Raw genomic sequence first — 15,664 nt, 5'->3', positions numbered from 1 at the left:
TCCAGTCAAGTAACAATGTAAGTAATCAATTATTGTTTACAACCAGGAATTGTAACAATTTACTTTTAATGTAAATTAGTAATTCACTACATATTTGAAGTAATAGGCACAAGTCTGAATCAATGTGTGTGCATATGTCAGTCAGTTTTATTTGACAAGTTTAACAAAATCAAGGTACATGAAATGCACCGACACATTCACTGAAAAGCTTCAAGGAAACTCAAGAACCATAGCAATATAAGAGCACGCTGGTACAATGCTAGCAGAAACACTGAACGCTGCTCACTTATTAAAGTGCAGCATGGAGTTCACACAGAGCATGAGCATGGTCAAAGCCAGTAGCAAGAATTCAGAAAGCAACCACCTGAAAGCTTTAGACTGGCCCCCATTTCACCGACAGGCTTATACCCGTGCCACACGGGCAACTCGAATGCCATTCACAACGAATGACATTTGTGTGATCGGCGAATCAGCTCGCAATCTGTCGCGCGTGGACTGTGCCATGCCCGGAGTGTCGCGCGCTGATTGGCCGTCCGCTCAAATGTCATTCGTTGTAAATGGCGTTAGAGTTGCCCGTGTGGCACGGGCACGGCTTGTGATGAAGCCAAGTCTCAGTGAAATGCCGGCTGTCCCTCCGAAGCTTCCAGCCTTTACAGTAGCAAGCACAAATGAATTCCAAGCCCTTCCCCCTTTCCCCCAAAATTATTCTTTCTCATAAAAGTTGGGCATGCCGCACAAATAAGATTCACCTTCAAGTTCAATGAAAACACAGATGCACTCAATCTGGTCAGAGGAGAAGAGAACTAAATTCTCCTCATTAGGGGGCACAATACACTTATGTAGGTACTTCACGCTACCAGTTCCAAAATCTTCAAGAATCAGGCTCTTACAGACTAAAAAAATTTCACCAGTCCTTACAGTCTTGTAGATAGCCTGAATTTCACAATACGTACCATCTCGCATTTTTACAAATTGTGTGCATGTCTTCTTAGGGCGCGTGTACTCACGACTGTGGATTTCGAACCCCACTACTCTTGTTCTTAGATGTCTTTCAAGAGTAGGTACCTGGCCAAAATGGCATTCAAGAAGGCTATGCACAGCAGCTGTTAACGACACTTCCTGCGGAACGCCCAGGACACCGTCCTCGGAATCATTCTGAATGTTGAGAAACATGAGAAAGAGTTGGTCAAAGTTAGCTGGGAGATTGGTCATTTCACCAAATCGTGCCAGTGCGTGCTTCATAGCCCACCTCTCAGCAACCTGAAGAGGAACGCCTTTAGCAGCGGTTACAAGGCGCAGAAGTGCCCCATTTGCACTTTCGAATGGGAACATGGATGAAGCCCACAGAGGGCCAAGCTGCATAACACTTTTGGGCAAATGCATAAGTAGATGCATGTTAGAGGTTTCTGCACCTTGACCATAAAGGGCAGACACTTGTTGGAGAAAACGTGCCAAAAGCCCTTCAGCAGCTTGGATGTCATCCCTGTGGACGCTTTTCTGTAACAGCAGAAACACTGCCTGACACAAATGTGTGAAGTGTGCAAGGTAGTGGTGTGGAAGTATGCTATGAAGGCAAGGCATAGCATAGTACACCATCCAGTACCTCCACTCTTTGGCCTTCCATAGAGCTCTTTCTCTAACCGATCGTGTGGCCCTAGCGAAAAGATTTGGGGGACGGATCATTGCCAGTCTACGGTCTACAGCAGCCATCTGGTTTCCGATGTAAAAAGCTGCGCCTGTGCTTGTAAACCACAACTCTGTCAGTTGTTTCGCAACACCTTCAAGTACACAATGCATGTAATTGGGCACTATGCCCCAAACCAAATCAAAACCTTGAAGTCTTGCAATGGGGCTCGGTCCGTACATGCCGTGCTTCGTGGTGACTGTCATCACAGCCGCTTTCACGTCCTGCAGCACACCTCTGTGCGTCCTTTCCGTCACACTGGAACTGTAGGGGTACTTCAGAGTGCCTAGAAAGAAGAAAGACGCAAATGTTGTGAGACAATGAATGATTACACACTATCACAACCAGTACTCGATGTAAATTTGAGATTATAGGGCCATTTTTGATTCATCGTCATTCCCTTCGTTTTTGTTATGCTGGGCGGCTTCGATGCTCCGCGGAAGGTGTCACTCAATAGCAGAGCCGTGGTCGCAGTCTTGTGAAAAGTGATATTCTGCCTCGTTAGATAGATCTGCCGTCCTATTTTACATTAAGCACAAATAAACACCATGCAGACTACCTCTGCATTATGTCGTACATAACTTCACATCTTTTTTTAGGTTTCTGTAATTGGTCATGAAGGTGGTAAAAACACCAACACGGATGAATATAGAGCAGCCATTTTGGGAGCTAGGCCCCTGACATGATGACAGTCATCACAGAAAGGTTAAAATGTAACCCTTGTTTCCAGTAAGATGGCAAATCAATGGGAATTTTAGCAGTAGAGCTAAAACGACTTGCTTTGACATGTGCGTTTGCGACATTACTGGACGATGCTCTTACAGCTCGTCCCATGGCTGAGTTCCACGACAGAACGACCCAAGCCAAGTTGCTAAACAAAAGAAAGCTAATTCCCCTTTCAGACGGCACGTTAAATGACATTTAGGCAAAACTACATATTACAGCTTGGCCAATCCGCATCTTTAATATGGCACGCTGCGCATGCACACGCGACATGCAGAACCAGGATCACAAGGTGATTTAACAAGCGGTGAAATGACATTCAATTAAAGGGGCCCTGCAAGGACGTTTTACTGGTTTTTAATTTGCACCGAACCTGAGCGCACTGAACGTAGTAACGTAGTGCAACTTTTCTTTTCTCGAAATTCGCTTTAGTTTAAAAGTTATAGGCAAATTAAAATTACAAAAACAAGCAAAACATAACCTCTCTCATGACGTCCTTGGTTGCTTGACTGGCCGTGAACTAGGGGAGGGGTAGTGGGCTCATGGCGAGCGCTCACGGCTGCCCCACTCCGTGTCGCCGGCGCGAGAGGGCGCCACTAGAGCATATTCTGGATAGGCTGTATGCAGCAGGCAGCCAGAACGGCTCTCATTGCATTTGCTGCGCGATTAAACACTAATTCGGCATGACACTTCATTGGCCACAAACGACAGCAAAGACGGGGTAAAGATCTGTTCAAATGGGAGCCACTTCGCGCTGCCATACCGCGAAACGGTCAAACCGCAAAACAAAGCAGCTCGCCGAAGGCCTTCGGAACGCTCGGAGCCGGTCGGATTCTCCAGTTCGTAAACGACCGCAGCGCCGCCGCGTACATCCGTGATCTTCCCGTGCCGGCACCTGATGCCACTACTCCTTTCTAGTATGCGCCGCCTTTTCCGTCGCTTGGTGGCGGGTATGTCGACGGGTCATTTCTTGTTTCCGTACTTTATAAACTGCATTCGTTTCTTTTCTGATCTAAACTACTGAACAAAAAACTAATTTTATAAATAATTGAAACGGTTCGCACCACTTATATTTTGTATTTCTACTAAAAAGAAGCTTTTAGCTGCTCTGACCAGTAGTAAGCCCAGGACCTAAGACGTCAAATATCGCGCGCTTTCGGTACCGCGGGTCGCCTCCGTCGGTGGGGGAGGTTTCCGCGCCGTCCGGTTAAAATATGATGCACTGATATTTAGCTACTCTCTCCGTGCCCGCTGGCTTGCCTGAGCTCTGAGGGACGTGGAAACCGCAAAAAAGGTAGACGCTTAAATATGATTGCAGGGCCCTTTTAAATAGACATTTATTTCCCCATCTCACTGAGATATAGACGCTTTCAGGCAGCTGTGCATGGGCGCCGCCATAACCAACCTTCAGTTTTCGTTCCCTCTTATTCCGTTCGCTCCACTTCATCATTGCTGCAGCAGGAGAGGTTATTGCCATTTTAGCCGTAGCTGTGTTCTTCTCCGTAGAATACGCCTTTGTGGAGGCTCGTCAAGGCCCGCTTCAGTGGCTCGGCATCTCGGTAAGACAAGAGAAGGTCGGCTATGGCGGTTCAATCAGGCGCGTGCTGAAAGCGTCTATAACAAAAGCAGCTCTGAAAAGCTCAAGAACACTGTTATGGTACATTGTCACAATTAAGCCTTGCTCCAATACTCCAATTAGTTTGCTTCAGGTCCATAGCTTTCGCTGTTTGCCAAGTTCAACAATTCACCTGCTATATATTTTCTTCACGTGTTTCATTTGGAAATGTAATTTTTTTCTAGGTTGACATTGGTTGCCATATTCTCATTCCCAGCAAGAAGTGGGAGGATTTGCATGGCCTAATGGTGGACAGTCGTTTTACCAAAGAGGCAGCCACCTCAATCTGGGGCGCGGACGTTTTGAAGGGAAAGAGCCCCACGGGGAGACTATCGAACAAGGCAAAGGCCCTGGGGCACACAGAGGCCTTCCCCCCTTTAACACCAGAGAAGGTGGACGTACTGCGCAGTGAGTAACATTTATGCTTATTATTTATGAGCACTTTAAACAATTAATTTTCCCAGCAAGCCTATGCTATCAGTACAATACAAATTTCTTTGAAGGTGTCCATAAATGGTGTATCTTGTTCTATAAAAATCTAAAATATAAACTTGCCGAAGAAAAAAAAAAGTGCTCTTTTCTTATGCACGGCATCCTACTGCTAACGATAGGAACGACAGGCAACAGAAAGCAGTCACACTTCACAATGGGTGTCTACCCATTTGAACTGCAAAGCACATGAAGCATACCTGGACAAACTAGCTTTGTTGTATATTGGTTTGGCATCCTTTTAATGTGATTCTTTCTTTTTAGGCTTCTTCATTAGCCGTCTCTCCCTATGGAGCAGGCTGTCAAACGCGCAAAGCTAATTCGCAAGTTTCTGAGCGAGAAATGCACGGACGCGAGAAGGTAACGTTGCAGGTAAGAGAACTGCAAGATTTGCATTAGGTCTGTTTGATTTGCCGGAACGTTCTGCACCAGTTCAGTCCCAGTTCAGAGAGTGCAGGATTTGTGCAGGCATTGCCGGTGAAATCAAATGCGCCAGTTTCTACTCTGACTGAACCAGTTCAGCAAGTTCAGGCAAATCAAACAGGCCTATTATGTTAACCTCGCAGTGTTATCTGCGAGTTTAAACAATTATAACTCTTGGTGCTAGGGCACTTGTACTTGTCCATGAGGATGAACAAAGTAATTTTTAACGCCACTTATCGAGAAGTCAATGTTTGGTTATACTGATATAAGGGTTAACTCGCAGGCGAGTGGGGGTAATCATCTTGAAGGACCCCAGAGACTAGGAGACAAACGGGACAACACAACCTCGCCTTTGAGACTGTGTTGTGTTGTCCCGTTTTTGTCTCCTAGCTGGTGTCTGGGGTCCTTCAAGGTGAGAGGTTTGCTTATACAGTGGCGAAAAATATAATGTATGCCAGGTGAGCACTTTGCTTCGAAGCAATTCAGTACTACTAATAAAAACAAATTGAGCTGTGACAAGGTTTTGTAAGTTGTTTTCGTCCCTCTCTTGGGTGGCCAATCGGCTCGCAGTCAGTGCCAGTTTTGGCACAAACCATTTCTCGTTCATTATTTGATGACCTTATCACCGACTTTCCAAGTGCTGAATACTCAATACTTTTCCCCTCACCTATAATAATCTGCAGTAAAAGCTATGCTCTGCCAAGTCTGAGACGGCATGGTGTACTGCTCTGTCTGAGCCACGAGACGTATTGCTACGACTCCTCAGAGCAGGGCTGCACCCAGGGGGTGGGGGAATTTTGGGGTTCTGACAATGGCCGGCAAACTGGCTGGCTTCTACTACTGTTGTTTTAATTAGTGTTCATAATCGAAAAGTGACAAGTGTTTTTTTTTTCTTTAAAAAAAACTATTGTGATTGCTCGGAAGAAAGAAGTAGTCGGGCTTGGACTCAAAAAGGTCTGCACATCTCGACTGGTGACGTTTGTGCTCAGTGTGAGCTCGGACCTTTTGCAATATTTTTATAGTCTGTCTTTTTCACTGTATTAATTTCATCTGTTCACCCAGGGTCACAGGTTGGGGCATGTGATTTGCAAACAAGAGCTGGAGCTGTGATGTGGACACGGCCTGCCAATTAAGTAACAAAGCCTGCCAGTATTTTAGGGAAGAGTGCAATCAATATACTTAAAGAAGCACCGAAGTGGTTTTTAGAAAAAATATTTTTTGTATGTTACATTGTTTAAAAGGTTTTAATACACATATTAATTCCTAGATTACAAAACTGCTTATTTCTCTTGGGGCAATAGAACATGTGGACTGATGTTTCTCTCGGACTACATGGTCTAGATCAGGGGTGGCCAGGCTGACCCGGCCTGAGAGCCACAAACAAAACCACGAAACTTCCAAGAGCCACGGGGTGGAGAGGGGGGGGGGGGGGGGGAAACTCAAACTATTTTCAATCTATCCGAGTCAAAAGCAGTCCAACTGTACGTTGGGTAGCAGTGGCACAACACTACCAAACCGCAACCTGTCTTTCGATTTAAACCGATTTCAATTTCTCTTTTTGGGGAAGTGCTGGTGGATTGGAAAAGAGGCGGGAAAGTGGGAGGGGGGTACGGGGAGGGAAGGGAGCCGCGAGCCACACTTTAACACGCGAAGGGCCGCATGCGGCTCGCGAGCCGCAGCTTGGCCACCCCTGGTCTAGATCAATGAAGGTCCTACAATACGTATAGATTCCAAACAATTTTATTATGACTTGTTTTGAAAAAAAGTCTTATGGCACACGTTCGGATAAGACTAGGCTTTTTCATTGTGGGCGAAGGCATCGCTTGCGATTCGGTAACAAGCACCCTTCGTCGACCACTTCGCTTGTCTTGATTTTAGGAAGCACTTGGTATTTTTCAAAGACGGTGCAACTGCCATCTCTGGAGTGCACCCCTAGGTGACCCGACACAACTTTAATATGTTATATTTGACACATCTTCTTTGACCGACTTAACAGGGGTCACAAGATAATAGAATAGACCACTCCCTGCACACAAGTTACAAATTGATTTTGTGTTTTTTTAGTGCATCCAATCGTATTTTTAACATCTGAATTGACTTTTCTGCAGAGCCGGGCTGCTCTTTTGGTGCTGAGAACACAACTTTGACATTAACAGCACCAAATAAGCCGGCTGGGCTCTGCAGAAATGTTAATTCAGATGTTACAAGTAAGATTTGATGCACTAAAAACACCAATATCAATTTGTGGCTTGTGTCAGGGAGTGGCCTATTCCATTCCATTATCTTGCGGCGTCGTTACTTTGGTCAAACAGGAAGATGTGTCAACGATTGACTCGGAGAACACCAGTATAACATTTTAAAGTGGTGTCGGGTCACCTAGGGGTGCACTGCAGAGATTGCAGTTGCGTCCCTGTCTTCGACAAATACCAAGTGGTTTTTAAAAATAAAGACAGTGTCATGCGTGAAATAATAGAAGCTCGTGATATCGTGAAACTGGGACCAGATTGTGCTAGCGCCCCGTCGCTCGTGCTTTCTGATAAAGAGCGGCAATACTCGGAGCGAGGAGGGCAAACCAGTAACAATCTTGTATTAAACACGTGATATGTATTTATTTTTTTCCTTCATTTATTTGGTATTGCATGTATGCTATTGGTACTGAATGCTAACATAAATCTTTAGATGAGAGTCAGTGTTGTGTCTTGTCGGAGACTATTTTCACTTTGTCCTTGTCTTTGCACTGTTTTGTGTTTAATTATATCTGTATACCAAATAGCCCAAACTTCTGTGATAATCACTTCAGTGTCCCTTTAATAGTAATTAATTTATGTGATAAAGCAGTCATGAATATTTTAACAAAGCTTGGTTGTTATTGATTGTTTGGAAATAATTGATTGATTGAGGATAATTTAGTGTTTTGTACTTTGTATGTGAACTTGTTTTTTAGTGAGATTCCAGAATGACAAACTCTTTTTTTATGGTTTTTAAAGAGATGGTGCCATCGTAAAAAGTGGACAGTGTGATATCCATTATTTTAGTAAACTCTACTGTGCTAATTAATGCTCTCCCATTGCAGCATGCATAGATCACGTTTTATGTATACTGTGACCTACAACTTAAGTACAAATGTTTGTTCTGTGTATAACATTCAAATAAAAATTTGCTTTCATCCTACGTTGAAATCTTGTCTTGGTCAATTGTTTGCAACCATCTGGGCCTGCCATGCAGCTTTTTTAAAGCTGTAAGTTTGTGAACACGTGTACTCCATTTCATACTTCGTACGCAATGGTGTCGAGGCTACTGGCACGAGCATGTGACTTTATCATGAGCTTTGTGCACGCGTTTGGACTTGATGAAGCCATTTGCGCGTGTCAGTTGCCTTGACAGTGTTGTAAACTAATTATGAAACGGAGTATAGAGAATTCAATTTCTGAGGGGCTAATGGGTCTAAAGGGTTGATAGGTCTAAAGGGTTAACGGGTCTAAAGGGTTGACGGGTTAAAGGGTTGACGGGTCTAAAGGGCTGACGGGTCTAAAGGGCTGACGGGTCTAAAGGGTTGACGGGTCTAAAGGGTTTGAAGGTCTAACAGGGTCCCATAACACATCAAGGCTGATGGGTTATTTTCAATAGGGATATATGTTATTTTAACATGTTTAGAGCAAGATCATACGTATTTCAAAAATATTACTGCAAAGGAGACCAATATATCACGAGGAAGCTTAGTTCATCACAGATAGTTTTTTGCAGCCCTACTCCTTCACCATATATTTTCAACAACAATCTAGATCTGTGACAAACATGCTATGGTAGCAGGCTTGCGGGTTTTCAAAAAATACCCATAAAACTTAAAAATAGGCTGAAACGCCTTTGGCATGCGTAAAAGTTTATGCTGCAGAAACATACGAACCGTTTCATTCAGTCAACAGTTTGGAAGCCCTTGCAAGAGTTGTGAGAACAAACCAAATTGAGCTTTTAGGTATTTCACCGAATGGTTAATTATGTGTTAGTTCGTTCTAGCAAATGCGCTATCATCTATATTTTAAAAAAAAAATAGTTTTGTCCCATTCAAATAAAACAATGAATAATTAATAAGAACATTAAGGGGATCATTAATAATGAATTAAGAAGCTGAGAAAACAAAGTTTTAATTTTTAAGACCAAGTGCTGGGAATTAAGTTTAGTTCAGTGCGCAAATGAACCCGATCAATCTTGTTTGTAATCGCGCCGGGTTCTGTAAAAACAAAGAGTTGCTTAATCAAAAATGAAAGCGGTTTACGATTCCCTGTAACGCTTGATTAGAGCGCAGCTCTTGAGGAGGAGGATGGTAGCGTACTGAGGGATAGGTGACTCCTCGGGGGGGGGGGGGGGGGGGGGAGTCGTGTGACGTCCTGGGGGTCACCTGACCTTCGGGGGGAGGGGGTCATGTGACCTCTGGGGGTCGTGTGAGCTCAGGAGGTCACGTGATCTTAGGGGGTCACGTGGCCTCAGGGGGGTCACCTCACACGTGACCTCAAGGGGTCACGTGGCCTCAGGTGGGTCACTGGGGGGTCACGTGGCCTGGGGGCTTTCGTAACCTGGGGGTCACGTGACCTGGAGGGGTCACGGGACCTGGAGGGGTCCGTGACCTGGGGGTCACGTGACCTGGGGAGTCATGTGACCTTACGGTTACGCCGACGCCGACGCTGACGCCGACGCCGCTCAAGCCGGAAACGGGCGCCTAAGAGCTGGGCTCTGAAATGCATCGTTCTGTGCAAATTACATTCTGATCAAGGGAAAACGTTTATTTACTAGATCAGTGGTCTTGGCTACATCCCCTAATGCTACCGGAGCACATCGATTCATAAAGCGACAACATACACGCGCACCCTGCTGCCCTTTTTTTTCCTTTGTACTAAATCAAAGTCGGCCCGTGTCGTTCGGATGAGGTACTGCCGCATCAACAAAAGGTGGGTGTAAAAATATCCTATTTTTTGAGATTTAGATGCGTGGGTAAAGCTGATGGCGATTTATATTTTTTTCGGACAGCCTACATATCAAACCCAGAAAAGATGTTATTCTAGAGTCGACGTGCTTAAAAATTAGGAAGGGAAAAATATCATAAGTATCCTGCAGCCAACAGACTTGCTTACGAAAATTTCAAATGGCTGCATAGGAGCGTGCAACGAATTATTGCAAAGTTCTGTGCACGCCCTTGAAGCTTTTACCACATGAGGCAGCAGCGAGCGAGAAAGAAAAGAGGTGTAGAGCAGTTCGTCTACTAGCTTCGAACGCACGGCTGCGTATCTCCCGCCGCCTTCAAGGTTCTTCATCGTATGCTACAGCTGTTTATATAGAAGTGGTTCGAAAAATTAATTTCACCTCCGCGGACAGGAATGCGTGGTTTGCAAAGGGCCTGCACCTGTATCATAGCAGTGGTTCTCTTTTTTGCGATAGTCTAATGCCTAAGAGAAGGTAGAGGTAACTTCAACAAAACGTCAAAGTAATGATTTAATTACGTCTGATTACCGTCCCACTGACCTCCTTGCGACACATGAGCGAAAGGAAGCGAAGAGTACTCTGTCTCGATTCTAACTGGTTTACTTTAGTTAATAGTACAAATAACGTTTTATGGTAATTGCCATGATAGGGTATTGGATATTTATCTAGTCACAATTTACCACCGAATTCTCTCTTCGAGAATGTTCTTTCTGCATTACAGAAAAAAATAAATAAAACACTACTGAACTATTTTTTTCCTTCTACTTTGCTTACCTTTGGTCGAAGCGCTGTGCTGTTGTTCTCAGGCATGGACTGCTTCCGAGTAACGGTCATGACCCTGTCTTATTATATGCCCAACCTCTTTTTCTCTCTTGTGTCATTTACAAATCCGATGTTTTTGACAAATATCCATTCCCTCCAGATAAATATAAATCTTAAAAAAAAACATTTATTTACAGATCACAGTGTTTCATATTTGTGTAGGGCGCAGTGAGCAGCGTGTTTTCATCCGATGAACCAGGAATCACAGCGGGTTTTCGGCACTTTACGCTCAAGACACGGTGTTTCCTAGGCCAGGTTGTGAGTTCAATCATTTGTTTCTGCAGTATTTAAAAGAACCGACGCTTCACAAGGAACTCTTCAACGTTGAAACAACAATCCTCTTCAAAGGCACTTGTTGGTGGGCATGGCTCCGGAAATGAGTAACGGTTTTACTGCCGAGCTGTCCTGGAATGAAAGTACAATAATCAATTCATATTTGAAAATGCATAACATGTTGAAAACCGTTGAATTTTTGTTAAATGTTATGAATGAAAAGTCGTTTTTGATATTCACTCCAAGTACGTCCTGTCCTTTAATTTCTGGCAGGTATGTAATAGTTTACTGTAATAGAGAATACTCCATTGAAATAGAATTGAGCAACTGCTAATAATACTAATAATTCAATTTAGACATACATACGTCTAGGAGGCTACGCGAATGATAATACAAAGTTTCCCAGCATTGCCGTCAGTCGTATTCGAGTTTATTCGATACAGTTGAATGTGAAGATGTGGTTTCAAGCAAACCACACTGAAGATATTATGCCTTCTGTCTGTACCTTTATTATTTACTGACATCGTATGTTTTTTTTAATATGTACTTGGTAAAATATATTGGGGAGCTTTCAAATATGCAAGAATTTTCGGTAATACTAAATCATCTATAGTGAATTCGCAAGATATAATTTATGATATATACTATTTAAAAAACAAAAATATTGAAACCTACAAAAGCAAGCGAATTATAAACAGTAATATTCACAGACGTTAATTGTGCTTAGAAAAGGCAATCTCAATATGGGTAAATTAACAGCATTTTTCAGTACATGTTGTAAAAGATAGGTAAGATTTTGCATAATATTTGCCTCCTTTTTAATTTGAAGGTTAGAGCCCCTGATTGATACAATATTGTCCGACTTATCAGGACATAGCAGAATATAAAACTATTATCATGATGCTGAGCAATCGTGGTTTTCTCCAAGAAGGAAGCAACCGCATTATTTTGAATGCTCCAGGAGTGTACTATTTTTTATCAACCTTACGGTGTCTTAATTTAACCATTTGGCGTCATAGGGTATTGAGTGATACCCCTAATAGCGGGGGAAGCTTCGCGCTTCAAATAAGAGGTAACTAAATACTAGAGCTCACGGATATTCACTGTGAGCTTTATTTCCTAAACAAACTAAGCCTATGTAAACCTGCCTATAACAAAACGTGAATGCGCTGAAGAAAGTGTGGATCCTCGCCAAGCGTTGAACATAAGAAAGCTTGGGCAGGGTAATAAATTGGAAAATATACAATGTCCACTGTTCGTGAAAACTAAAAATTGTGGCCCAACAAATAAAAAATGAACTGAACAAAATCGGTTATTTCTTCTTAAGAGTGCGGGTTATTTGTTTCTTGTGTGTCTCGCATTTTTTATCCCTATAGATATTTCTTCGTAAAAAGAAAAGTTCAGATTTTTTTCTTGTTCAGTACTTGTAATCTGAATTGCTGATAAAAACCAAGTGTTGAAACCATGCTTTAGCTGTGGTTCAACCATATCCCATTTTTATTCGCTCTATATTTTTTTCCATTTCTTATTCTAGGAATTTTTGCTTACCATTCTGATCTTGCGTGCAGTCCACGTCCACGTCCAAGAGGTTGTGAACGTGTTGTGCCTAAACGTCACATCCGCGAAAATCCAAGTGTCTTCTTTCAGAACAGGTGAACTATGTGGCCTAAGCGTTTGCTTCGGCATCTGTAATGCGTATACATTTTTCATTAAAAACATTGATTTTAATCTACGTGCAGTACTATTTAACTTGAAATACTGTTAACACAAAGTTGCGAAATCGTGGTTGTATTGTGACAACCTCATACAAGACATAGATTACTAATGCTTGAAAGGCTTTCAGGAAAAAATTGTGAGACAAGTCTTGAAGAAATTATCACAATGTGTGCAGGCATGTTCAACATTGTTGACGTGGGATGCAACCTAGCGACAAATCGTTGAGGATATACAAGGAAGATCTTATTAATATCGATATAATTTATTAAAACGGGCTACGGCGTACGTGATTAATTGTAATATGCATGAAAACGGCATTTAAATGCAAATTATTTCGGTTTTGCACATTGATGACTACTTTGACTATGAAAGGATCTTACCTCGACAAAAGCTTGCTATGTGGGACCTTTGAGGACTGCGTTTTATCGTGGCGTAAGAGGAACCATCCCACCTTGACTGCAAAAAGGAACATGTGAAAAACTAAATTATACACTTAATAAATTTTTAATAGGTATAGATCATGGTGCCCTCCGCTTATCCAATTTAAAATCGCTCCCTTTGTAAGACATTTTAGGTTTTCCAAAAGAGAGAACAAGAGAATTGTAAGTATATTTTATTTTATACTTTCAGAAATATTTCTAGTGGTTTATTTACTGGTTATCACACATGTTTATTTATCTTTTTCCCATGAGAAGTTCGCAATATCTTAATGCCCTCGGCTCGTCAAACATACTTTGCGATTCATATATTTTGCGAACCGTGTTAAAAAGCACGTAAAAAAACAACTTAGGTTTGCCTGCCAAAAAAAAAAGCTCGCTGTAGTTGTTTTAGACATTGGTGCTCCCAACTTTACACGCCCCCAACCCCTTCTAAGAAAATTAAAATATTTAAAAAAATCAGCTACTGTGCGGAATATTCAAAATGTCAGTACAGAGGAAGTTTAGTTCTACCCTCCTAGAAACTTTCTTTTTTGACTCTGGAACTTAAAGTATTGTTCACTAATATCGCCATCCAGAGGAGGCGCGTTCTAATTTAATTTTAACCTTATTTTCCCAAGATTACTAAAAAAAAATCTCGAATCTACGAAGGACTTACTATGTGACCCAAGGCAAGGGCATCGCCGTAGTCAGACTCTTCGAGCATTCTTTGCTGCCTCGCTTTCAACGCAGCGTACGGCTCAGCGTACTCATGGCCATTCCCAGATCTATCTAGAACGACAATTTGTTGGACGTATATAGAAGATTCATTCGAATGTAAGGATTGGCTGACTAAAGCAAATCTTTTGAAAACAAAAAAGTTGTCTTTGTTATAACCTGATTGCGGAACAACCGTCGTTGTAACTTAGAACGAATCTTATGCCTTAAAATTCTTTTGAAAGGAACATATTTTTAGATATTCACGCTGATAAAAATATTTAAGTGTAGCTATACTTTTAGTAGAAACAGAGTACACTTTTATATAAACAAATATTGCACTTTCATTTGGATGTTATTCTGGATGGCGCTTATAGATCCGCAGTTTTAATATAGCATATTCAATTGATTTTATATTTCTTGAGTGACAGCCTATTAGGATTGTCCAAAAGTAACGTCCAAAAAAACTTTATTGCCCTTAGATAGAGCTGCATGAAGAGTGCTATAACATAAAATGCAGGGTGCTTTTTAAGCTTTAAAAGTTTGTTTTACAAAACGTTGTGAAAGTTACACTTATGGGTTTGTGCACCTGAGTTATGCGGCCGGGGAGGAGGGGGGGCATAGAATAGGATGCTAATCGTAATGATCATTTGGCTAATTGTGTAAGTCTGTTAATGAACTTTTTAAATAATTTAATACAGACATATGATTACAATATTAAACGTGCTGAGCGCAATCGAAGACCACTAAATCACCATTTTTCAGAAAACTGAGCGCGTGAGAATCGTAGAAGTACACTAAAGTTACGACTCGTTGAGCAGGTACAAGGCTAGCGGTTGCGGTAAGGCGCTCGTGCGATTTTTCTGTCTCTTGTGAGAGTCCCGGCCTTGTACCTGTTCCACAAGTTGTAACTTTAGCGCACTATTAATGTTTTAGGGGTTGTTGGATATCGCACAGCAAGTTTATGATTGGAGCCTAATGACTATTTTCACTAATTAGAAGGCTAATTAACAAATATTGCTCAATTAGCCAACTGATAGTTATCTGCATCTACGAATGTCCCCCTGGAAGTATTTTTCACCTGCACAGACCAAATAAGCGCAGTTTTTACAGCGTTTTGTTCTAACGAATCTGTAAAGCTTTTAAAAATCACCGTGTATATCTGTGGTACTAGACCCTTGCAAACCCTTCCCCCTTACCGAAGGATTCACTAAGAGGTGATCAAGTGCTCATTGATAAAGCACGCACCGGTACCGCACTCTTTGAGGATGTCCTGACTCGATGGAGAGTCTAAACACCAAAGTACTGCCTCCGTAGCTGACTGAGATAATCTAGGCAGTACGCCCTCTGCACACACCAATTCCAACTGCGAAACAACGCAGTGAGCTGAAGCTTCACACCCGGCGATGACCTGTTCTACGCGTTCAAGAGGCACTCTAGCCCAGAGTCTGATGTCTGATGTGGGAGCACGTGGGGCTCATCGAAGAGCGGACTAGTTTTCTGGACCTCAGTACACATGCTTACGAGTACTGGATCAACTTGTAGTGTGCTGCCCGAGCAAAACAGACACTACTAAGCCTTTTGAAATTTGTTCGTTCTTCTGATATCGACCGAATATTGAGATTATTTTTTAGTCATTTTTTCCTTACCTCTTTCCCTCCAGGCGCTCGAGCCAAAGTAGCCCAAAATGAAGAATATTATTATATTATATTAAAAAAATGTTTAAAAACAACAAAACATTATAATCAGGGCGATCAAAATTATATTGAATAAACCACGAACAGACTCCCCCACACAAGCACCCACACATAC

At 42.3% G+C, this 15,664-nt stretch overlaps 2 protein-coding genes across 2 annotated transcripts in view; both read right to left on the bottom strand.

The window, feature by feature from the left end:
• Nucleotides 1-702: 702 nt before the first annotated feature.
• LOC120845416 lies at nt 703-1,890 on the bottom strand. Its single transcript, XM_042286243.1, has one exon. The coding sequence runs from the start codon at nt 1,888-1,890 to the stop codon at nt 703-705; it is 1,188 nt and encodes a 395-aa protein (XP_042142177.1).
• Nucleotides 1,891-10,936: 9,046 nt separating this feature from the next.
• Nucleotides 10,937-15,664, bottom strand: part of LOC121833138 (Down syndrome cell adhesion molecule-like protein Dscam2) — a 107,634-nt gene continuing 102,906 nt past the window's right edge. Inside the window, exons 25-28 of the mRNA XM_042286242.1 lie at nt 13,815-13,927; nt 13,100-13,175; nt 12,552-12,689; nt 10,937-11,135 (exon numbers count right to left, since the gene is read on the bottom strand). Of these exons, the coding sequence (XP_042142176.1) occupies nt 12,670-12,689; nt 13,100-13,175; nt 13,815-13,927 (209 nt within the window). The 3' untranslated portion in view covers nt 10,937-11,135; nt 12,552-12,669. The remainder of the gene's footprint in view (nt 11,136-12,551; nt 12,690-13,099; nt 13,176-13,814; nt 13,928-15,664) is intronic.

Source organism: Ixodes scapularis, unplaced genomic scaffold (assembly GCF_016920785.2).
Source record: "Ixodes scapularis isolate PalLabHiFi unplaced genomic scaffold, ASM1692078v2 PGA_scaffold7__128_contigs__length_106722199, whole genome shotgun sequence".
NCBI classification, from domain to species: Eukaryota; Metazoa; Arthropoda; class Arachnida; order Ixodida; family Ixodidae; genus Ixodes; species Ixodes scapularis.
Note: the sequence above shows the minus strand (reverse complement) of the source record. Positions and strands in the feature narration are given on the sequence as shown.